Below are 25,363 nucleotides of genomic sequence, written 5' to 3' on the forward strand. Positions count from 1 at the left end.
GTTGCAATTGATGATCAATTGAACTTCACAGACCACATGCTAGAACTAGCATCCGATTTTCATTGCCGTGTGTCAAATTTGTGACACGTGACAGTGGATAGACTTTCAAAAAATGGTTGGTGTTTGCTAAACAAGATAATTTGTTTTAAAATGCCTTTGCTGGGGAAGATAGTGGAGATCGAAAAAAATGGAGAAGATGGCACTGAATTTCCCTTCATAGCATCCTGTCTGATCGGAAGGTAAGTAACATTTTATAATTATGGCTTACATGGCTGCATTGGGCCTTATGAGCAATTGGGCTTTATGAGCAATTGGGCAAGTGCCCAGGGGTACCACGTCCAGGGGGGCACCACGCAAATATTTCTCATTTTTGTCATGATGGCTATGAGGCTAGGTTTCACAAAAATTCCGATTTACGATTTAAATCGATTATTTCCCCCCTACTTAAAATCAATCTGCAGATGACAAAGAAATTGTTCAAAACAAGTTTTAACTTTATTTTGTTTTGATTTTCCCTTCTGGGATTTGATCTGGATTTCCCCCTTGGGGTTAAAGTGCAATCAGAAACAACAAGCCAAAAAGATAAGATGGCCTTTTTAAACAGTGAAAATGTAACATAACACAACTTAGCATAACATAAAATGGGTGGATTGGGATTGGGGGATGTGTTAATAAAAAACAACACTTGCATCACTAAGTGTTTTGTGATTGTCAAAACATTTGGTAACTAAACAGAATTGTATTAAGTTTAGTGACAACACAATGTTTACATGGTAATAACTGGAATGCTACTGTTTTTATTATTGCTTGACACAATTTCACTATTTCAATTTAATTCTTGTGATTTAATTCTGATCTTGATTCAATATCGATTCCTTTAGATAAATGTTTGGTAGCCTACATTAGATACGTTAATGTGTTATGTTAATTTCAAGCGCCAAAACGGTGTTTATTGTTTACATTTCGTAATTAAATTGACAGAATCTGAGAGCTGAGAATTTGTTTAATTTCAATAGTAATCTGCTCTTCCTTGTCTGTCTGTCGGTCTCCGTGTCCTCTTTGCTTCGTGATTTTTCTGTGCGTGAGAAAATGGATGTGTGGCGTGAGAGCGTGCAGTTGGCAGCCCTGCCTGCGGATTCAGTTTGTAAACGCTTTTGGCGTGTGTGCTTGTGCTGCTGCGGTCTCGTTCATTTGCCATGTTGTTTGTCTATCTCTATCTCAAGCGCTGAGCCCGTTCGCAACTACGGGAGCCCAGAGGGGAGCGTCGGCGGATGTTAAAGAGAAAACCAATGTTCATTCAAACAAGTCGACATAAACTACATTTTTGAGTTAATTGATAAAATCGATTTATCGGCCAGCCTTACTGGGGCACCCTATGATCTGCATGCTGAAAGAAGCTCGTCGGCCTTGGTTAAAATTCAATTCACGTTTATTTGTATAGCGCTTTTCATAATAGGCTACACATCCATTTCAAAGCAGCTTTACAGAAAGTGCAGGAGTCCATATTACAATTTAGAGTGTTCTGTTATCAGAGGTAACTGTCTAAGTTATGCATTTCAGAAGTGTATAGCCTACAAAATCACAGTTAGCTGAAAATGTATTAATTTAACAATGTAGTAATTTAATGGAGATACAATGAGCTCATTGAAGTAATGAATACTTGTTTAACAAATGATTATGACATTTAGAAAATATAGCATTGGTGCATTGATTCAGAATTTGCGTCATCTGAAGTCATCGGAGGGGGTTGGCACCGTCACTTCACTTCATAGGTGTTGGGCATCTGAAGTCTTCATAGGATCCAAACTGGAGCTGACAAACGCATTAATAAAAGCATTATTGTAATGTGTGAACACGCTGACAATGCGAGTTGCTTGTTATTTTTATATTTTAATAAAATAGTTAACATTGTAACGTTATCTGTTACTTTTACCGTTCAATCACCATTTTGAGTTCTTTGCACGCAAATGCTTAATGTGTGACACGATGCAGTACATGTGTAATGGTGCATGTTAAGTGACGTTATAGGTTCTAAACGCAGCAGTAGTTTATGTATTTCTCTTGTGTGTATTTGAGCGACACATTTGTGAGAAACCGCCAAAAATTTCGTACTTTTACTCTTTCCACTTCATTAATAGCAGACCCACGGAAGATCATCCCTTTAATATTTAGCTACTTCTTTACGATAGAAATGTTACAATCACTGTAATTTCTTTAACAATAACACCTGGACATCAAAACACCCACAATCATGGGGGTTTAAATTTTTATTTTCAAGTCGCTATAAAGTTTGCATATTTAGAAACATACTGATATATTCTCCTGTGTTGGCGTAGCTTTATAGATTATTTACCTTACAAATCTGGTGAAATGGCGCACGTTGCGTTACCATATGAACGTCATTAAGAAACACAAACTCACAGCATATGCAGGGATGGCATTTGTTAAACGAGCTGCCAAGACGCGCATCGACCGTCTGACTGTTACTCCAACTCACAAAACAAAATAATTAAAAATGTTCTTATTGATGTCAGGCCACTTCTTCATTTCATCCCCACTGTGTTATAGGCTACATCACGGTGTTGTGTACATGCTCCCATAATGGCTTCTTACTTACCAGTGTGGTCAAAGAGTATAGAAGTAGGCTACTTCTATACTCTTTGGTGTGGTGAACAGATGAGTCCCAGCTTAGGACCCAAACAATCCGATTGGTTCAAAGCACGTCTTATGGGTAACCGCTTTAGTGCCTTGTTACAAATCAGATATCACTTTATTATTTAAGTCGTTAGAACTGCGTTATAACGTCCATTAATGTCTTTTAACTTATATGTTTCATATACTAGTATATAACCGAAGCTATAGATTGTGAAATTAAACACTTATCGTTCTTATAGTCTTATAGTTTTAGTTAGCTTAGATTGTAGCATAGCATACATTTATCCGAAATTATTAGAGATAGTTTTTTTTCACAATATTTTTCTATACAATTTTTGGATAACAGTTACGATACAGGCATAAATCTGTTTAAGAATTAATTCTTAATTAGTTTAAGAATTAACTGTTTCTTTCACTTTAACTATATAAATAATCAGGATAAAAATAAAAGATTATTACATGAATTAAAGTTTGATTGATTACATTAAGAATTGCAAGAACATCTTTAGATCAGGCATACTACTGGGGTCCTAAACTGGGACTCATCACTTCACCACACTTTAGCCAAATTCAGACGGGACTAATTTACATGGAGAGATGGGGTAAAGTATTAGCAGAGCTTCTCAGTGATTTTAGTCCCGTCCGAATGGGCCATCTTAGTAATACGGACAATGTCATTAAAAGTACGGCGACTTTTACCTTCATTAAAAAGGTCCGGAAAAATTACCTCAGGTAATACTAATACCGTGCGAATAGACCCGCTGTAAATATGTACGTAAATATTTCATCATTTCCTGCTTAAAAGTAGTTCCCTTTCGAGAATGGTCACTTCGTATTGTGTAGCTAATACGCAGTGGGGAACTCCTTTCCGCGAGAATATTGAAGCCTATAATTTAAAACGCAGTGCAGCTGCACAGCAAATACCAGCAGAGCTACTAGCTCGCCCATTGGCTGTGCTGAGGCAACTGCACATCCTATGGCAAGGCGGCTCAGACACCCAAACCAATCAGGCAGCATGGCGCCAAGCACGTAAGAGCCCGCCAGAATGGGCGTGGCTTATAGCCATAAAAGCCCATCTATTTCACCATAACAACAGATTTAATCTTCTTCAGCGACCTTCACATCACAGCCTCTTACGAAGCCTTCGCCGTCAAAACAAGCTTTCTCAGCTAGAACAAGCCTTCATACAGCGGACAGTGCCTTCTTCACTCTGCTAGAAGCCGCTCCTCTTCTGTCGCCGTTCTCCTGTGGCCATCCGGCGATCAAACGCTATATCCTTTTTCACTGCAATTACTGCGTGTTCGCCGTTGGAACACACAGTCTAAAAGAGAAATTTCCAGAGAATATAAGCTTTGTTGCAAATGCCTCGTTCTCTCTGCGCCTTGTGGCACACGGAGTGCGCCAGATGCCTGGGACTGGTCTACGCTGAAGCTGCACTCTCTGCCTGAAGCTGTTCTCTGTGCGAGAGCATGCCCATCTCCATGCTACGGACGCGGCTAGCCCTCTTCAAGGAAGATGGCAACACCGCTCCTCACGCTCTTTCTTTTTCCCGCCTTCCTCGGACCATGGAAGAAGAAGCGCTGCAGCCAACGGCAGCCCGAGCACATGGAGATAAGCAAACCCATGCCGGCCTCATACCCGTGTACTTCGCTTTCTCCATCATAGTCACCCTCGCCGGTCCTGTTCACTCAGGCTGACCAACTCTCTCCTCTGTTGACGCCGCTGCGGAAAAGGGATACGAGAAGCTGCCTCCTCTCGAAGAGGCGGTCGCCGCCTGTCTCTGCCCGCCCACTGCTGCTGGATGGAGAACTAGAGCAGTTCACCCATCCAAGCCCTGCCGAAACACTTCAGCCCTCGCGAGACGCGCCTGTTCTGCTTCCGGCCAGGCTGCTTCGGCCCTGCACACCATGGCGGTGCTGCAAGTTTTCCAGGCTAAGCTTCTCCAGGCTGTGGACGAGTCTGGCCCGGATCCTGAGTCATTTACCTACGCAGCGCCAAGGACTTAGCACTGCGCGCTACAAAGTCCACCGCTCAGGCTATCAGCAGAGGTATGGCTAACCTGATCGGTGTCAGTGCCATCTTTGGTTAAACCTCACGGACATCAAAGAAGCGGACAGGACGGTGTTTCTCGACGCGCCAGTCTCCACCAACGGCCTCTTCGGCCCAGCTGTTAAGGGATTCTCAAAGCTCTTCACCGAAGCACAGAAGTCATCACAAGCTATGCGGCACTTCCTGCCTAAATGCTCCAGCTCAGCCTCGAGCCGGCTGGCAAAGCCAGCGCCTCATTTTAGACCTCAGACAGCTGAACAGAGCCTTCATGAGTCGGCCATTCAGAATGTTAACTACCAAACAAATCTCCAACTGGGATTACTGCATATGTGCCCCCTACAGCACTGCCTAAAACATTGTGTTCCAGCCCATGCATGGCGTTCAGGATGCCTGCACATCATGGTGAACCAGGGCTGCATCAGAGCCCTGGTTCCCTGGAAGGTCCCGGACTGGTACCAGTCTGGAGTGACCATTGGAGGAAGGCACACAGGAAGCCACAGGAGGAAGACCCTGTTCACAGACGCCTCCAACCTGGGTTGGGGGGCGCTGCACGAGAGCAAGCCTATCTCCGGCCTCTGGTCGAGCTCGGAGGAGAGCTTACATATCAACTGCCTTTGTCAACTGTTTGTCTAGCCCTAAAGGCGTTTCTGCCAAACCTGGCGGGACATCACGTCTTAGTCCGAACGGACAATATGTCGGTCGTGTCCTACATAAATCGCCAGGGTGGCCTCAGATCGGGCAACCTATATGCCATGGCCAGAAACCTCCTCCTTTGGGCACATGCCAACATGCGCTCTCTGAGAGCTGCTTATGTTCCGGGCATCCGAAACGTGGGCGCGGACATGCTATCCCGGGACAACACTCCCCCAGGGGAATGGTCCCTTCATCCGCAGACAGTTCTGATCTGGAGCATGTTTGGCAAGGCAGAGGTCGACCTCTTTGCCTCGGAGAACAACACGCACTGTGAAGAACAGGGATGCGCTGGCCCATGCCTGGCCCAGATGCCCCCTCTATGCGTTCCCTCCCATCTCAATGATCACTCAGGTTATCGAGCGGATCAGGGAAAGCAGAAGCAAAGTCCTTCTAATAGCTCCCCTCTGGAAAACTCAGGTGTGGTTCCCAGAGTTGACACAAATGCTGAGCTCAGCCTCCTGGTTGATACCGATGAGGAAAGACCACCTCACACAGGCGAACGGGACGATTTGGCACCCTTGACCTGACTTGTGGGCCCTCCATGTGTGGCCCCTCAACGGGTATCCTGGGACCTCCCAGAGAGAGTCCTAAACACTATCACTGAGGCTAGAGCACCGTCTACTAGACGCCTACTACTAGGCCTACTACTAGACTCTATGTTCTTAAATGGTCGGTCTTCACCAGCTGGTGTACAGCTCGTAACCTTGACCCCATTTCATGTGAAGTAACAGTGGTACTTTCATTCCTTCAAGAGCTTTTGGACACGGGGCGCACCCCCTCCACGCTCAAGGTGTATGTGGCAGCCATAGCAGCCTACCATGCTCCTGTGACTAGCCAATCACTAGGAAGAAGCGACCTCGTTCGCTTTCTTAAAAGAGCCAAGAGGATGAACCCTCCTCGACCTCCCTCTATATAAGGTATGGGACCTTCCACGGTTCTTGCAGCCCTGAAAGGCTCACCATTTGAGCCACTTCAGTCGGCTGAACTAAAGCCACTTTCGCTAAAAACTGCTCTTCTGCTGGCACTGGCATCAGTTAAGCGAGTGGGTGATTTGCAGGCGCTCTACAATTGGGGTTGGTGATTCCAGAGTCACCCTCAGACTGAGACACGGCTATGTGTCCAAGGTGCTCTCTACGCCATTCAGAGCACAGGTCATCACATTAGCTGCACTTCCAGGGGGGTCTAACATGGGCAAATGGTGCATAATATAATTATGTACAGTATGTGCTAATTTGCATAAATACAACAAAAGATCTAAATATTGGGTATAGCCAGGTGAAAATGTCTTGTTGAATCTTGTTGACATATAACAGTAAAAGACTTAGAGGCAGGAAGAAGTACTTTAAACCAGCCTTTATTAATTATTATTGCAGAGATGGGGTTTGGGGCTGGGTCCGTGGGACTGTTTCTGGGGGTTCACTTTTTATTTTACCTACCTTTTGTCTTCTGCATTCTCCTTACCATTGTATCCTTTTCTTCCCTCAGACTCGTCCCCCAGAAACAGACCCACAGACCCAGCCCCAAACCCCAACTCTGCAATAATAATTAATAAAGGCTGGTTTAAAGTAGTTCTTCCTGCCTCTATGTATTAATGCTCATAAGTAGCCTAAATGGGTTCCATTCAGACCTTAACATTAAGTCTTTTACTGTTATGTCAAAAAGATTCAACAAGACATTTTCATCTGGCTATACCCAATATTTAGATCTGTTGTGATATTTATGCAAATTAGCACATAGATAATTAGATTATGCACCGTTTGTCCATGTTAACAAACAATAATAAAAAAAAACTTGTAATACATTTTTTGTTTGTCTTGATGTAAGTAATCAACTCAGTAATTTTCATGGTGATATCTAAAGGTTAAAAAAAATTACCCTATTCACGTGAGAAAAAGAATGAATAGGCGAAACTTTCGAAACATTCCCCTAATGGGATTCTTTGGGGATTGAGGATACAAAATCAGTTGAGTTTGCTTCTGTTGCAATTTGTCCAACCTTTTTTCATAAAATGACTGGACTATTAGGCTAAATTACTGATAGGCACATTAAATAATAAGGATAAACAATATTTAAATAATATAATTATCTAACATCTGACTAATTACAAATTAACCTCAAAACATAAAATGCTAAATGGGGCCGGGGGATATCTATAGGCCTATCTAGCATAAAAAAAAAAAAAAAAATTGTCAGAACGTCGTCTCTCAGTTGCTGAATGTCGCGCAACAACGTTGCTACTCCATATGCCATATCCCTGTCGCGTCTTACAATCATAGACTGTAAAAAAATATGGACTTAGTGTCCGTGACGTTACCTGTAGGTTTTTGAAGACCGTTTTTGAAGCCTAAAGTGGGCGTAGCCGACCGTCGCCATCTTGGCAGTTCGTCACTCCCGGATAAACTAAAATGGGCGAAAAACCCTAACGTGACGGCTAACAGCAGCAGAAAAACGGCTAAAGGCCAATTTATACTTCTGCGTCGAGTGTACGCCGTAGTGTACGTCGTAGGCTACGCACGTAGGTGACTCCGTCGTGAGCATTTATACTTCTGCGTTATGTTTGTGTTGCTCTACAGTTACACCACCGAGACGCTAGTTGGCGGGGGCGGGTTTTAATTTTCCACTGCGTTTAGATTCCTCGCGGCTGTTTTGAGTTTAGGCTACTAGCGTCTGAAAGAGAGTGGATCATGTTGGAGTTGGAGCTTATCGAGGTGGAAAAACAGTTTTAGTGAAATCACTAAAACTAAAAGGCAGAAACGAGAGAAGGCGTCGGAGGAGATGGTACGTGCAACCTGTGAACCTGTTGACGGTTGAACCGAATTTAAAAATGACGGGCGGTTCAGAAGAACACGCCGGAAATGTGTAGGAGGAAATGCGATGCTACCAAGCCGACCAATCACAGATCTTGCGGTCCGCGTCTCCGCGACGCGTAGTTACATTTTTGAGGAGGTGCGCGTCAGGGTACGGCGAAGGGTACGACGTATGATACGCGTCTATGCGTATGCTACGCCGTACCTACTACGCGCACCCGACGCAGAAGTATAAATTGGCCTTAATGATGACTTATGACCACAGCAGTGGGAATCCACCTGTCACTCACACGGACACACCCTTAATTATGCAGAAATTTAAGGCTTAATATAATTTAAACGGATGAGTTATAAAAAAATTCACCCCCCTCACAGTTGTCAAAATTAGCAGATATGACTAAAGCCACCTTTTGCTCCAGGCTGTAAACATGTTTTTTTTTCTGCTGTAAAGTTGAGCATTTCAACATGGGGGAAATGCAGATTTGACTCACTTTTGCAGCCAGCCTCAAGCGGCCAGTTGATGAATTGCCGTTTAATTCACTTCCATGTTGTTTTCAAGAGAGAGACAGGGAGGTTGCTGCTTGCTTACAATTCTTGTTACAATATTGCAAGCACGTAGACAGTGCATTTGTCATGGCAGAAATGCAACGTGCCACAGACATTACCACAACGAAAATGTGTTTGCTGGGATGTATTTCAAGACGTTTGTCAAGTTTTTGTCAGTAAAACGCTCTTGTGTGTAGAACTAATTTCTAACGCATCTAATCCCAGGCCTCCGTTGCTAATTCCAAAACATAATTTTAGAGCTAAGGAGGTTACTTGCAGTCATCAATGCAAGAGAGAGATTGCAATAATGAGACAGAAATGCATGTGCGTCAATATTATTTAATTTAGTTATTTATTAATTTATTCGGCCTATCAATATTTATTTATTTCTTATATAATCTGCAATAATAATGAAAACTCGTGCAGCAGGATTATCAATTTATTCATATATAGGCTGGGCCTATATACTTTGTTTATTAAAATTAAACTGGACGTTTCCATTGATTGTGAAGTTAGACATTGAAAATGGCAGATCGAGCGCATGGGGCTGCATGTTAGCAGAGTTTTTTTTTTTTTTTTTGTGATCCTTGGCTTGATTTTCGTTTGGACTTTTGTTTTTATGAGAGGATCACGCTCCATTTCTTTCTTTTGCCGAAGGTGCCCAGTAGCTTCTCAGGCTTGTTTCACACTTGTGCCCTGTGACAGCCCTGCCTCCAGTAAGGCTAGAACTAGTCTGTCATTTTTTTTTTTCTTGTTATGAATTGTATCCTATTTTCTGTTATTACAGTTAAATACACAAAGTGATAAGGAACTGTAATGCGGTCAAGACCTGCCTGGAACTACTTTAGCTGTGCGTTTGTCAACCAATCAGATTGGACCATTCAACAGCCCTTAGTATAATTATTTGTATTATATTTACAGTTATGTTTTGTAAAATATTCACTTATCTACACTGTAAAAATGAATACGCTATATCTAATCAATAAAATTGTGGCAACAGATTACAAGCAATATTATTAATTAAACAAAATGTAACAAAATAGAATTGAGTAATAATTAATCAAATTAATTCCTTAAAAGTTAACCATTTAAAATGAGTAAAAAAATAAAAAAAATAAATGTTTTAAACATTTTTTTTTTATTGCCAACATTGAAGACACCTGATGTTAACAAGCAGAATCACTGAAGGAGAAAACCGTAATTTTAAGTCCCCATGGTGATCAGTGTTTGTTTTAGTTGGGCTCTTGACCCTTAAATCATTTACTTTAGATTTTGTTTGGCTGCTGTACCTGAGCCAGATGAACGACGAGAAAAGGTGATCTGATGGTGTTGGTTGTGTTTTAACATAATCATTATTTCACAATCATTTAACCTGAATCACTGAACTCATATAGAGCCCAAATTCTGAGTTAGGTTTACTTTATTAATTATAGCAGCTCTGTCCTTGTACAGCATAATATTTTTAGCATTTTCAATGAAATCCATATGATCAAATCAATAAAAAAAAAAAACTTAAAACAAAACTTTTTATGTAGGCACACACAGACATCAAGAATTCACGTAAGAATCTCAGCAATGGTGACAAACAGATCACCTCTGATCATAAGCTCATTATTTATTCATGCAGCAATGTATGATGGGAGCCATGAATGAGTTTTGATTGGTGGCACCCAGAATGCACTGCAACGTGCTTTATAATTGTCACCATTGTTGAGATTCACAGGCTGATTATTGATGTCTGTGTGTCAAAAAAAAAAAAAAAAAAATATATATATATATATATATATACAGTATATATTATATATATATATATATATATATATATATTTTTTTTTTTTTTGTATATGAGACATGTTTAAGAAATCTTTGGATTACATTGTAAAAGTTCAAAATATTATGCTGTGCAAGAACAGTGCTGCTATAATTAAAAACCTAAATTGGTAAATTAGGTTCCCAAGTAAATTGGGATCTATATGAGTTCAGAGATTCAGGTCAAATGATTGTGAAATATGATTATGTTAAAACACAACCAACACCATCAGATCACCTTTTCTTGTTGTTCGTCTGGCTCAGGTACAGCAGCCAAACAAAATCTAAAGTAAATGATTTAAGGGTCAAGAGCCCAACTAAAACAAACAGTGATCACCATAATGGTGACTTAAAATTACGGTTTTCTCCTTCAGTGATTCTGCTTGTTAACATCAGGTGTCTTCAATGTTGGCAATAAAAAAAAATTGTTTACAAATTTTTTTTGTAAATCTTACGCATTTTAAATGGTTAACTTTTAAGGAATTAATTTGATTAATTATTACTCAATTCTAATTTGTAAAATTTTATTTATAATATTGTAAGTTTTGTCTGTTGATAATAGTGGTTTATGAAAGTGGACAAGAGTGAAAAGGTGACAAATTAAATAAAATTGTTTAAATATGCACTTTTAATGTGTAGCCTATAATTCAAAAAAGGAAATCTTGAACAACAAATGAATAATGTACTTGATTGTGTGGTGCATCGTTCGTCTTGCTGCAACTGTAATTATTTGAAATGTTCAAGACATCAATGAACAAAAACAAAATGTTACCTGCAAAAAGGAACTAATGCAATAAGCTATTGATAGAATTATATTTTGAATTTAATAATTTATGGTGAAACTAGAAATACATGGGAGATGCATCTTTGAATATCAACTTAAACCACATTAAACGATGCATAGAAATGATATTGTAATCAAAAAGTGCATCATAGTTTAATTTTTCACATTCACAAAATGGGCCATATATACAAATAGGCAAAGAAGCAGTTTTAATGTGGACTCTTTACCTTTTTAGGAAGCTGGACTGTGATAATTCTATTCAGCTGCCACAGGTGTTAGATTGTAAAATAGAGCTGAATGAGAACAACGAGGTAATTATGCTGTGGTATAACACTATAAGTTTGACTTTATCTTTGGTTTCCTTAAACTGTGTCTTTGCATATAAGAACACATGACATGCTGTTCATTTATTGTCTCTCTCTTGTTTAAGTTCATTTTGACCAATTTAAGCACTGTAAACTCCACACGTATTAATGGACAAGTTCTCAATCAATCTGAACGGTTAAAGCATGGTGATCTCATCACAATCATTGATTGTTCTTACAGGTGATTCTGATTTTTATTATAATTATGATTTTTTTTTTTTAGTTTTCTTGTTCTGAGAATAATTTGTTTTGTGTGGTTTCATCTTGTCATAATGTTAGGTTTGAGTGCCCACCTCCTAAGACACCAAAGAAGAAGAGGCTGTCCACGGCTGGAAAAGACAAAACAGCTCAGGTGTGTAGTTGATGTGAGTCTTGTGAAACAGATGATGGGTATTTTTTGTTAATTTATCATTTATTTATTTAGTTAAATTTTTGGTTCTGTCATCCTGTAGGCTTTGCAAGACCAGCAGGAAAAAAGCACACCCATTCATGCAGAGAAGAGGAAGTCAGAGAATTTGTTTGGTTAGTGATCATGAAATTTATTTTCCGTAATATTCTATAAATGTATTTTTTGCAACATGTTTACTGTAAGTTTTTTTTTCTAGTTTTGCTAATTCTGCTAGAATATAATTACATATCTGTGATTGTCATGTGTGCTATACTTGCAGACACTTGTTTAAAAGATGAGTCAAATTTACCACCATCTGTAGATCAGTCTGTTGAGAATGATCCTTTTTTTGAGCTCTGCCAAATGGTCAAACAGGACCTTGCTAAATCACCATGGAAATCTGAGCTACCAAAAACACCTCTTGCAAGACCTCAGGTTGGTCATGAGGAAGCTCCCGCTGCAGATGTTAAAAGTAGCCCTAAACCGGTCACAACTCCAGAACTGGATTTCGAGGATCTTTGGGTCATTCTAAATGAAGATATTACTGAATCAGCTATACCTCAGAGCTTATTTCATGCAAGTCAGGAGGAGAAAACTGTTGATGATATGCCGTCTGTAGGGTCCATCATCCTCTCATTGACAGAGAAAGGTGTAACTCTGGTCTCCCAGAAGAAGAGAACACCCTTGAAAACGCCTCATGGTGAGGTTGTCCAGCAAATTCTCTTAAAGCCTCAGTCTGAGGAGAAAACTCCTAAATCCCCGAAAGGAAGGAGAAGTGTTGAATCACAGGATCAGAGCCTTGATCTCCAAATGCCTTTGGGCCAGCCTCAGACTCCGGGCCCAATAGGCAAGAAGACTGAAGTAAAAATGTCACCAAGAACATCCGTAAGATCAAATGCTAGCAATTGGTCTAAAGTCCAAGGTGGTCCACATGAGATTAAGGTTAAAACAACTATTTTTAACAACTTAGAGGTAGAGATGCATAAGTAATCGCTCACTCAATCTCATTACTAAATGACAACATTTCGCCTCTGTCTATTAAACATTTGACAAAATCACAACAGAACATTCAAATCTGTGTTTGCGCTGCTGCTGAGAAAGCAGTTATGTGTATGAAACAGCTTCACAAACAGTAGCCTATTTTCAACCACACAGTATCGTTGTTTCTGTGTTGCAAATATAAAAATGATCACAAAAGTACTGGGATGAAAGTTTATAGTTTGGATATAAACACTGATGTCTACGTAGCGATCATAAGAGCAGTTCCCCTTTTGTAAAAAACTTGGTGCTTCAAACTACGATTGTATCGATTACATTGTTATGCCTCTAGTTGGTGACAAGTGACTGTTTATAACATGAGCTTTGTCCCAATTCGGAGGCTGCGTCCTCCAGAGAAGCATTTAAAGTATGATTGCGTCACATCGGCACAACGAAGGCTGTCCAAATTCAAAGGCTGCACCCTTCGAAGGCTGATTGTGTCACCGCGGAGTGACAAAGGCTACCCCGATTCTAATGTGACTTCAAATGCGCCCTTTGTTTCTTGGGCATTTGAGGATACAACTGATGGACCCTTCGCTTGCAAAACTTCTTGTAATATTTTCTGTTGTTTTAGGGCTCCAGGTGCGGACAGCTGAATTTATTAAAATGAGGGCTGACAACGACCATTTATTTACCGGGAACAGTAAATCGAACAGTGTGGCTTGGCGGTAAGGCCTATTTCCACTAGGTTCTCTTGTGTATTATAGCAAATAGTCCTCACCCTATACAAAGCCCACAACAATAAGACAACCAGTAGATAAGGCCATAGTCTTTCACTTTGTTGTTTTGTTGTAGTACTGTCATGCAAGGTATGTTTACAAATGTTTTAACCAAACTTGAGGACTTTTGTATGCATGTCCTGTTGTGTCATATTTTGTAATGTTAAGATTGCACTTATGTTAAGATTGCGCCCATCATAATGTTTTTCATAATTGTTTCCTTTTTCTCTTGTTTTAGGACAATTCTGAAGAAAATGGGCCTGTTTGGGAAGGCCACTACAAGAAAGGCCGAAAGAAAATGGAAGTACTTAAAAGATAAATACAAAGTAAGCAAGTTAATTGGCATGTCTTTGCAGAAATTTATTGTGCTGTTGTTGTTTTTCTTAACAGTCATGGTTTATTTGCTCTGCCGTAGGATTGCAAGTGTAAGAAAGCGAGTGCTGAAACTTGGCCGTGGTTTGCCCTCATGGATGAGGTGTTGGGACAGAGGCATTCCACCAACCCCCCTATCCTACTTGACTCCTTCCCTGAGGACACATCAGGGACAAGTTCAGCAGTGGATGACGAAGATGAGGAGGAGCCACGATCACTACCAGCCAAGAGAAAAAAAGGCCATGTCGATGAGCTGGTCGAGGTACTTAGGGAAGACATCAATTTTCAAGAGAGAGAGAGATAGGACCGACTATTTTCTCTTATTGAGAGAATGGTTAATAAATAAAATCGAAGTTAAAAATGTGTTCATTAATAATGTTCTAGATATATATATATATATATATATATATATATATATATATAATATTCACTTATAATTTCTCAATGAAACAAAAAAATATATATTTCTGTTGTTTATTTTTGTGATGCAAGTTAAAAATGAAACTTGCATATAAGTTGTATACTGTGTCAAGTAGGACTAGGCTGAGGGCCGTGAGAGAACGTGAGGGCACGAGGCCGGTGTTCTGAAATATTCCGAATGTTTTTTTTCTCCATTCTGTCACCTGATGGAGTTTTGGTTCCTTGCCACTGTTGCCTTGGCTTTTGGCTTGCTTAGTTCGACATTTAATATTCAACAATATTATGGATCTGCCTTAGGCTACTTCAGGTGGACGATGACGCAATTTTCTTCTAGAAACAAACTTTGTTGTATTTTTTTCATGTTATCACTGTGAAGCTGCTTTGATACAATCTGTATTGTAAAAATGATACAATCTGTATTGACTTGACCATCACTGTCTGAGATTTTCGGTGACACTGGGCAGAGCTTACATGAATATTCACGAGTTTCCTGTTTCGTGTTAAAGCGCCACTATTAGTGCACGCTGGCAGAGCATATGAGCGGAGTGGAGCGGTGAGAATCTCAGCTCATCGCTCACGGAATTGTTCACTCCTCCGCTCCGCTCCCCCGCTCAAAGCTACATCAGGCCGCTCCGCTCATTATCGCTCAGCGCCCAACGCAGTTTGCTTCGCGCTCCACTCAAATCGCCCCCGCTCGCTCCAAAAAAAGAAAAAAAATCTACATCCCTGCGTCCCAATGTGCATACTATCCACCCTATCTGCCCTAAATAGTATTGACAATTACTAATGTCACATACTATTAAGGATGGATAGTTTGCACATTGGGAATTTGGGACGCAGGCTATGTATAGGGGAGCGCGGGGCACAACCTAACGCGGGGTTAGTTGTAACGCGCTTGTTTTAAATACTTCCGCTTGGATGACGAAACTTTGTGTATTTACTAGTTGCCATATCAACACTATATATAAAAAAAAAAATCCGCTAAAATATATTTTTTTTGGAAGATATCCATAGACATTTATTAAACCATAGCAAAAGTAAATTTCTTACTTAAGTTAATTTTTCATCTCTATTTTTTTGTGTTTATTTAAAATAAGACAAATCTGATATTATTTTAATCTCCAAGATGTTATTTAACAGTTGAGATAGTTATTTAATGCTTCGCTAACTAGCAGAAGACACTAGCAGGGTTTAAATCCCAGTTGTGCAGGCGGAGGCATGTTGTAACACTGCGTTACAATGTGCCCCTATTAGAAATATGCTATTCTATTCTATACTTGTATTAATTTTATTGAGAAAACGTGAGAAAAAAAGGTGAATAAAGACTGAGAGTCAATGTTCAGAAATGACTAATTATTTATTTGTTTTGAACTATGTTGTATAGCTGTGTTTTCATGTGTTCGTAGTCAAAACTCAAAAATGAGTTTACATTTAATTATTAAAAATTGCCATTATTTTATATGAAAAAGGTTTTTAATTGTATTTTATTTAGAAAATATTTTAGTTTGTTTTGTATATTTTTTTTATTAGATCAGATAACATTTTAAGCTGTCATATGGTCATGTTACAATGTGCCCCTCGACATGTTACAATGTACCCCACCTATGGGGCATGTTGTCACATTTCACTTCCATTCTTTCGGGGTATATCAATAAAAAAGTATATACTGTATTAATAAAACAAAAACACATAATTGTAGTAGACATGTGGGAAATTAATGTGGGGAAAAAAAAAAATACTCTGAACCATAAGTAGATTTACACAAACTGAGAAAGTCAAAAAGCGTTACTTTGTGCCCCGCTCTCCCCTATCACTTTTCAACGCATTCTCATCCTAGGGCGTCATATACTGACACTTGACATTTCGTCTACATCCAACGCACATGGCACCCTTTAGCGTCAATATGAGACGCAGATAGCTTTGTTCGGTTATGGGTAGGTTTAGGTCTGGGGTAGGTTTAGGGTTAGACCGCTAGGAGGCGCCTTCTGGCCCATATCTATCTGCGTCTCATATTGACGCTAATGACGCTAAAGGGTGCCATGTGCGTTGGATGTAGACGATTTTTCAAATAGAAATGTTTTATTTCAAATGACAAATTAGGCCTATGTAAGAAGGAATATAGCCTACCCAAAAAGTCCTGTAAAATTAAACGAATAAATTGGCCTAATAATATAAATAAAAATTGTATAAACAAAAATATTGGCTACATAAAAGTTTTAAAAGTAAATTAGCTATTAGGCCAGAATTTTGATAAGTGAACTTTTGCGCAACGCTCACGATTAAAATTTAAATAGGCTTATATCCATTGTAGCTACACACAAACTGCTGTAAAATTAAACAAATAGATGGGCCTAATAATATAAATATTATTACGACCTACACAAATTAAATAACACGAACCATTAGGCCTACTTGAATGACAAAACGAATTTGTTTGAATATTACGCTATATTTAATTTACACTTTGTTACAAGTTACCTTATTCAATTTGCTAACCTTTTGCTTTCTTCACAGTGTTCACGTAGCACACTTTCATGTTTTCGAGAGATGTGTCTTTTTAGATTCCATAATGAATCTTTACTGACTGAAACGATGTCTCCACATTCTTTTTCTTGTACCACATTATCATTGTTAGTTAGTTTTATATTAATAGTAGGCTACACCTGCTGCATGACTTCTCGTTTTCCTTTGTGAAGTACTTTTTGAACTCCATTATTGAGCCGAGTTTTGACTGAAAATAGTCTATTGTTGCTGACTGTGCAAGACAGATGGATTCTGGGTCAGGCTTGACTGAGCATTCTTCAGACTCGTGGTGTGAGCGGAGCGAAATTTGAACGGGAAATAGGGTGACGCTCCGTCCTTTTAAAAATGCTGCTCTGCGCTCTGTCCAAGATCCGCCCGCTCGCTCCCGCTGCACTCCGCTCACATGCTCTGCGCGCAGAAACTATTTTTCAGTGTTGAATGAAGTTAAGCTTCTTTTTTAATAACTGTTTATTTATGCTCGATAGTTTCTACATTGGATCATGTGATATGATTTTATTACAGCCACTAATTTGCCAGTGACTTATCGTTATCGTATAGCCTACGCTCTGGGTATCGTTCGTTCATTTGTTTTTGCTTTCACATATGAAAACGAAAAAACAGCTCCTTTTCCGTTTTTTTCGTTTTTTTAGAAAAACAAAAAAACGAAATTATGACTTGATTTTTGGTTTTCCCGTTCTTGCACGGAAATCAGAAAAAAACACTTGATATTCCGATCTTCCCCTGTGGGTGGTGCTAAATCTGATTGGCAGGAAATGCATTCATAATTTTTTTCAAATTAAGAGTTTACCCACACTGTATTTGTTAGCCTCTAAAATTAATAGTATATGCATGCTATTTGTTACCCAATTATTTGGCTTAACTGACTGAAAAAAAATCTATTGAAATAGCCTAAATGTAAACATGTTCACGCATTGACAGTGGTCAGGGTGGTTATCAGACAAAAGGCAGAATGGAGAGAAGGCCCTTCTTAGTGCATTCCTTCGCAATATAGGTTTATTTTGCCTTCCCTTGCCAATAGATTTTGCTATCCCTTTATATCTTCCCGATATAGTCTTGCTCAGGCCATCCTTAAAAATATGTTGGTTTGCCGTAACAACCCGCCCCCCCCCCCCCCCCCCCCCCCCCCCAAAAAAAAAAGAACAAAAAAAAGGCGTTGGTAGGCTTTTTTTTTTTTCAAGTGTAAAAAAAAAGTACAACTTTGGTCAAGGTGATTACATAGGTATGAATTTAAACAAATTTGCATATCGGGATTTCACTGACAGTTTTCCAGAACTTTGTGTTAAAGAGGTGTCAAGAGAAAAAAAAGAGAGATTTTGATAAAAAAAAAATATATATATATATAAAAATATATATATATATTAACATTTCGTTAGCCTCATAGCATAATTGCCGAAGTCATTTTTTTATAAATTTTTTCGTAGGCAATTATGCTATGAGGCTAACGATTTAGAAAACCTGTATAAACTGAACACCAAATAATAATAACTAGCCTATTGAGCTATGGTGACGTGTTCATATTAGCCTAAGGGTGGCGCAGACAATAACGCACTTAAGCTGTCTCAAAGAACTGGGAAAAGTAATGATTACAGCATTTCATTTGTTTATTAATAAACAAGGTTTATTTTTTTTTTTTTTCACAGTTGGCTGCAAAGATGAAGTTGACGATGCTGACTCGCGATCTTCACAGTAGTGAACTCGCCAGAGAGAAATGCACATTTCATACGAATTACATAAGCAGAGAGCAGTCTGTTTTCTTTCGTTTTGAATTGTTTTGTTTAAAAGTAGCCTACTCATTCCAAGCTTTTTATAGATATATTTCTCAGGTCTGTGAGGCAAGTAGCTTATATGCTGAGTTTCGGTTCATTTAAGAGAGCTCCACTTCACGCCGGCGCCTCCGTGTCCTGATTATATTGCCTGCTATTTACCTCTTATTTATTAAACCCAGGAAATTGGTTGATGAAACAGATTTAAATTAAGATACAATTAATACAAAACGAAATTCACTTTAAAGAAAGGCTTTCTACAAAAACAAACTTAATGAAGTGGTCAAAATCATGTCTGCAGTGCCCACTCCATTTATCTCCCGATATTTTCGGAATCATCTTATCTTATTCATGCTTTTCACTTTTCATATAATCAACATAGATGAAATTTTACAAAATATATGTTATTTTATTAAAACATGAATATGAAACTAAATCGTTTTTAATGAATAGTTGTAGCCTATTCATTAAAAACGATTTAGTTTCATATCATTTTTTTTTTTTTTTTTTTTTTTTATATGTTATTTAAACAGGCCTATTAGCCTAGGCCTAGAGAAATTTAATGTCGGAGCGTCTTGCCGGTGAGCATGTGGGGGGAGAGATACGATTTTCGATCAATAATCGAATATTATTTTGCTTGATATGCCAATCCTTAATATTTGGTGTTTTAAATGCCTGCTTGAGGTCTCTGTGAAAGTTTTAAAGCAGTATTTTAGTGCCACTTTCAGAGCGGTCACGTCCATTGTTTCTTCCTCATAAATGCGAACACGAAAAATAAAATAAAATGAATTATGTTTTGTGGAGAGTCGACCCTTCTTCATCCGGTGGGTATATTACTTTTGGTTTGCGCAAAATTCAAAGAATTACTAAAACATATTTTACCACCTAAAAGTTTTTTTGTGTCACGTCCGGACCGTAACGCAAGTGTATTTCCCTCATATTAAATATAAAACGCATGTGTAGACTGATATTTCTCTAACGTCTGGACTCCTTTATCAAGGGAGTATGGATATAGACGTTTCAATATATTAGTATTAAACGCATTTTCTGATCATTTTCTGATCATTACGGTTCATTTTTAAGTTTTGACTGCAAACGCTGGAACTGCCCAATAGCTAAATGTGGCTTAATAGGCTACTTCAGTGATAAAGATCAAATGCTGTACACACATTTGCACATAAACCATACTATCCTAAAGAAAAGCAGATGAGCCCAGAATATGAACGCAACGCATTTATAACGAAAAGTTAAGCGTTTTCCTCCCATTATAGAAACACTTTATTTCAAAGCAAATCACGGTGGCTCTTAACGTGAGGATGACAGGATTTCTATGAGGATGACATTGCCGTGCACAGCAAAGCAAATTAAATGGTAGCCTATTCAATGCAAAACAAAAATGAAAAATATAAGTAGCTAATAAAATAAACAAATTATTGTGGCATTAATTAGCCCACAAACAATATTTATTGTAAAGTCTAAACGAATTTATTTAACCCTTATGCTGCATTTGACCATTTTTGGTCATTTTCAGTTTAATTTTCTTTGACCATTTTGGCTGTTTTAATGCCAATGGTATGTAATTTGGCAAAATTGTGACTTTTTGGATAAATTTAAAATATTTGATCTCATTTTGCAAAATATGTATAACACACACTGTGTAGAACAAATAGCACAATTCAGCACCATAATGACCAAAAATGGTCCATTGAAACCCATTAAAACGCCGTTTAAAGCCGGGGCCGTCATTAATACATGAATCATGATTTATGTTGAAACATCCTTTCATTTTGAAGTCAAAGCATTATATTTGCATTATATAGTGTATTCCACCAGATGACGTCACTACATAGGTATTCCCTATGGGTGGAAATGCACGTTATTTTCCTGGTTTCCACTAGGGGCACTATTGACTGTGTTATGAAGCATTTTAATGGCTCCAATGATGTAAAATGATGTTTCTGGGTATGTGTGGATGTCTAAGAGCAACGTGTGCCTGAGTTGACAAAAGTGTGTGTGTGTGTGTGTAGGGCCTAAATATAAACATGGTGTTTAGGCGAGTGACAAATCACATTATCATGAAGGTCATATTTTACCCTCTCTCTCTCTCTCTCTCTCTCTCTGTGTGTGTGTCAGTGGTGTAGGATGTGTGTGTGTGTGTGTGTGTGTGTGTGTGTGTGTGTGTGTGTGTGTGTGTGTGTGTGTGTGTGTGTGCGCGCGTGCATTTAGAAAGAGAAAGCGCTTCTCACTGCATTGTTTTCTTTTGATTTGATTCATGCGCATTTTACGCACACACATGAACCTTTGACACAGCCTCATTTTTTGTAGTTTTGCTTTCTTTCTAGAGCAAATTTTGATGTGTAGGGAGACAGACACAGGTTATAGACACCTAGTAGAATTCAGGAAAAGGTTTGCAATACTGCAGATGTTTGCAGTATGTCAATTATGTAAAATAAATTATACAAATTGATGGTATAGTCACCAAAACTGGAATTTAAAAGGTTAAAATCCTGAAATTAAATAAATATTTGGCAGTTATGATGAGAACTGATGCTGGTTAAAATATTTAGTGCAGTGTTTAATATGTGACCATTTTTGGTCATTAACGCGCTGAATGTTTTTATTTAATTTTAAATCTGACATAACACAAAATCTTTAAATGCACCAGAATCCAGAAATAATGTTGCCGCTAATCATTGACATATTCAAGACTGTGATAATCCAAAGCTAAAGTTTTCTCTTTGCATTTAGTGTATGGAAAATAATTACATTTTTGTGTTTTTTTCCTCTTATACAAAGTGATGGTATCGCCACCAAAACTGGAATTTAAAGGATTAAAATCCTGAAATGAAATAAATATTTGGTAGTTATGATGAGGACTGATGCTGGTTAAAAGATTTAAGTTAGTAAAAGTGGAAAATAATATATAATATTTTAGGCAGTGTTTAATATGTGACTATTTTTGGTCATTAACGCATTCAACGTAGTTAAATATATAATGCAGCACAAGGGTTAAAGAAAAACGCCAGCGTTGGGCGTTTATCTGTATAGGCTTAAGTGTTTCAGCCACCCTTTTCAAACTGGCGCAAGAAAATGCAACAGAATTTGATTTGTTAAACATGAAAAGGACTTATCCGTCTGGCATGGCCGCTCGCTCTAACGTTAACCTAGATAAATGTTCGCTATTATTAATAAGCGCATATCCAAGTGTTTGTGCGGAGTGTGGAGCGCGCACTGCATGACATGGAGGCGCCGGTGCTATCACTCGCATTTTCCTATCAACAGTGGAAACAACTTACTCCATCATTTCTGGTCATACAGAAAATAATAATACATCAGTCGTGACTACTTTTATTTGTGTAAACTCACAACAACAAGACAACGTTGCTTTTGTAAAATAAAATAAAACGAACAGGGCGCGCTTTCATGATCTCTGTGAATTAACTCTCAAACATTAACTGAAAAAGCCTCACAGACATGAGAAGTATAGCTATCTATATAAAGCTTATAAAAAACGTCCACCAACGAAAAAAAATCCAATCGAAAGCAAATACGTACGGTAGGCTACCATCTGATTATGTGATCCTGTCCGTATGAAAGGCGAATCTAGGCTACATTACAGCGGAGATGTATGGAGATATGTTTGCAGGCAGCCTACACTGATTTAGAAAATATTAGTTTATTAATAAACAATTAAAATGCTTCGTTATATAAACGTGCGATTAGTCCTAATTGATTAAATAAATGACTACTAGTCTAGAAAAATCTTTAGTCTATGGCAACTCTAATCAATAGCCTACATTTCATATTTGGCATTATTTAATTGGTAATTTTATCCAGCTCTTTACATTAAATTAGTTGAGTTAGCACAATTAATGAACTAATAAAATAATAAAATAAAGTTTAAATTAAGAAACTAACCATATATTTCTATATAGCATTGCTTATTCCACCACACAAATTAAGGACTGTTTATAAGGTGACAATCCGATATACATGTGAAGATTGTAGGGTGTATCTTGAAGATTTTTGTATTGTATTGTATCTTCTGTTATAAAGACAAGATTGTCATTTCGTTAATTAAACAAAATAAGAACACAATGTTGTAAAAAATAATCAACTTAGGCTATGTTCTGTTAGATGTGTTTTTGTTTAATTATATCTAGGTAATGAAGATATAGCCTATTAACAAAAATAAATCTTATAATATATTATATAAAAAAAACTTATAGGCCTATAAAATATAAAAATATAAAATATATATATTTTTTAAAGGCATATTTTGTACATGACGACACATGTCCTTATAAGGCCAAGCAAACATGTCGTTTTACGAGAAAATATGTCGTTTTAACGACAAAAGACCTCGTTATTATGAAACAAAAATTGAGGGGAAAAATAATATGTAACGTTTGGCCTATGTGGCAGCAATGCGTCACCGTATGGGTAAACTCTTAATTTAAAAAATAATGAATGCATTTCCTGCCAATCAGATTTAGCACCACCCACAGGGGGAAATCGGAATATCAAGTTTTTTTTTCTGATTTCCGTGCAAGAACGGGAAAACCAAAAATCAAGTCATAAATTCGTTTTTTCGTTTTTCTAAAAAAAATTATATATATATATATATATATATATATATATATATATATATATATATATATATATAAATATATATATATATATATATATATATATATATATATATATATAAAATATTATATATATATAGCCTATATTCATTTTTTAAATTAACTTTCTGATTTGTCCCCCACAGACAGCAGATGAGAGCACACAGTCCCTGACACAAACCCAGGCCGACACCACAGAGCCTGGATCTCCTGACTCCTCTAATGTGCCACCACTCTGGACACCTAAAACTTCTCGCCGTACTCTTGCTTCAAAGAGAAGGGCTGAGGCAGATCAGCCCTATGCCCTGAACGGCATTAATAGCAAGCCAGATGAGGAAGAGCATTTTCTTTTAAGTTTAGCTGGGGCATTGAGACACCTTCCTCCATGCAGTCGATCCAAGGTTAAAATGAAATTTCAACAGATTTTGCATGATGCAGAATTTAACAATCAGTAAAACAGTATCATGCATACATAAACAAACATACAGACAGACACACAAAAATTCACTTTGGTGCCAAGCACCGAAGGTGCGTAGGCACCTATTGAAATCGTTGGCGTTCTTATCATTCTTCTTCTTCCGTTTCTTCTTCTTCTTACACTCTGGAAGTCTATGTCAGCCCATAGAACCCCTTGCGGGAAAGTTATGAAATTTGGCACACTGATAGAGGACAGTCTGAACTGTCACCATAGCAAATTTAGAGTCTCTAACTCAATCCCTCTAGCGCCTTCAACTGTCCAAATTTTCACTCATGTTTATGCTAATAACTTTTGAACCATAAGGGCTAGAAACAAAATGATTTTTTCCTATGATTCCATGGCTGAAGTCAATTCTATTGCACCGTATGTCGTCATTTTCCGGTTTGAAAATGTGTCCGCCATTTTGAATTCTCAGAAAAACCTACTTTTTCGAACTCCTCCTATAGGCCATTGCTCTGATTTTCACGAAAATGTAATTAGATCATCTTCAGACCATGCCAACAAAGTTATGGAATTCATGTCGATTCGTCAAACCGTTCTTGAATACTCGAATATAATTCTGGGTGTGGTTGACTTATTTTCACGTGAGTCATCTCCTTAGGTTCCTGAATCCTTGCCGAGTCCAATGATACCAAACATGCCTTACGATTTGGCCAGCGTTGTGATTTAGTGCTTAAAAAACATTTGCCAATATCTTCGAAACTGTCTGACCAATCGAGACGAAACCACCGTAGGAAGTTTGGAATCATAGGTCGTTGGCTAATCGCCAATACCTTAATGACAAAATATTAGTAGTCAGTGGCAAGAAAATGCAAACAAAGTCAGGTGTGGGTCATTTTTTATGTGTTTATAAAAATAAATGTATATAACTGCAAAACGAAATGAGATATTTTCACCAAATTTGACACACACATGTACTGTATGGGCTCACTATGAGAACACATAAAAAAAAAAAGGTAGGATTGTGCCTCTTGATGGCCCTATAATAGAACAAAACATGAAATTGCTATTGACTTAAAATACAGTATTGTGATAAAAAAAAAAAAAAAATTATACTTAACAAATGCATTGGTGTAACATTACGAAACTCAGTATGTGTCGTCAGCACCATGACCTGAAGGTATTCAAAAGATTTCGAGACAGCGTCGCCTTTTGGTCAAAAGATATAATGAAATTTCCAAAAATGTGAATACATTTTGAATAAATTAACCTCTTGCAATGAAACTGGTCTTAATAGGCCTTTATCACAGTGCGCGTGACGTCACTTCCAATGGCAATAGTAGCGTAAACCGACTTCCGGTCTAG

General features: G+C 38.1%; 1 protein-coding gene across 3 annotated transcripts; it reads left to right on the forward strand.

Moving 5' to 3' along the window:
* LOC311306079 (uncharacterized protein) lies at positions 1-25,363 on the forward strand. 3 transcript variants are annotated; one of them, XM_084434262.1, is made up of 9 exons: positions 1-239; positions 11,579-11,654; positions 11,774-11,889; positions 11,988-12,060; positions 12,161-12,230; positions 13,709-13,802; positions 14,092-14,179; positions 14,269-14,487; positions 23,727-25,363. In XM_084434262.1, exons 1-9 carry the CDS (start codon positions 151-153, stop codon positions 24,033-24,035), a joined length of 1,134 nt encoding a protein of 377 aa, XP_084290388.1. In that variant the 5' UTR covers positions 1-150; the 3' UTR covers positions 24,036-25,363. The 3 variants fall into 3 exon arrangements, with proteins under 3 accessions (XP_084290388.1, XP_084290389.1, XP_084290390.1); XM_084434263.1 differs by lacking the exon at positions 23,727-25,363 and adding an exon at positions 18,830-19,279; XM_084434264.1 differs by lacking the exons at positions 11,579-11,654; positions 11,774-11,889.

This window comes from Rutilus rutilus (genome assembly GCF_951802725.1).
Source record: "Rutilus rutilus genome assembly, chromosome: 16".
NCBI lineage: Eukaryota > Metazoa > Chordata > Actinopteri > Cypriniformes > Leuciscidae > Rutilus > Rutilus rutilus.

Bases quoted from the DNA above. Each gene is read 5' to 3' on its own strand.
- LOC311306079 (XM_084434262.1), top strand. From the start codon at position 151: ATGCCTTTGCTGGGGAAGATAGTGGAGATCGAAAAAAATGGAGAAGAT. The intron at 240-11,578 runs GTAAGTAACATT...TTACCTTTTTAG, and splicing joins GCATCCTGTCTGATCGGAAG to GAAGCTGGACTGTGATAATT. The intron at 14,180-14,268 runs GTAAGCAAGTTA...GCTCTGCCGTAG, and splicing joins ACTTAAAAGATAAATACAAA to GATTGCAAGTGTAAGAAAGC.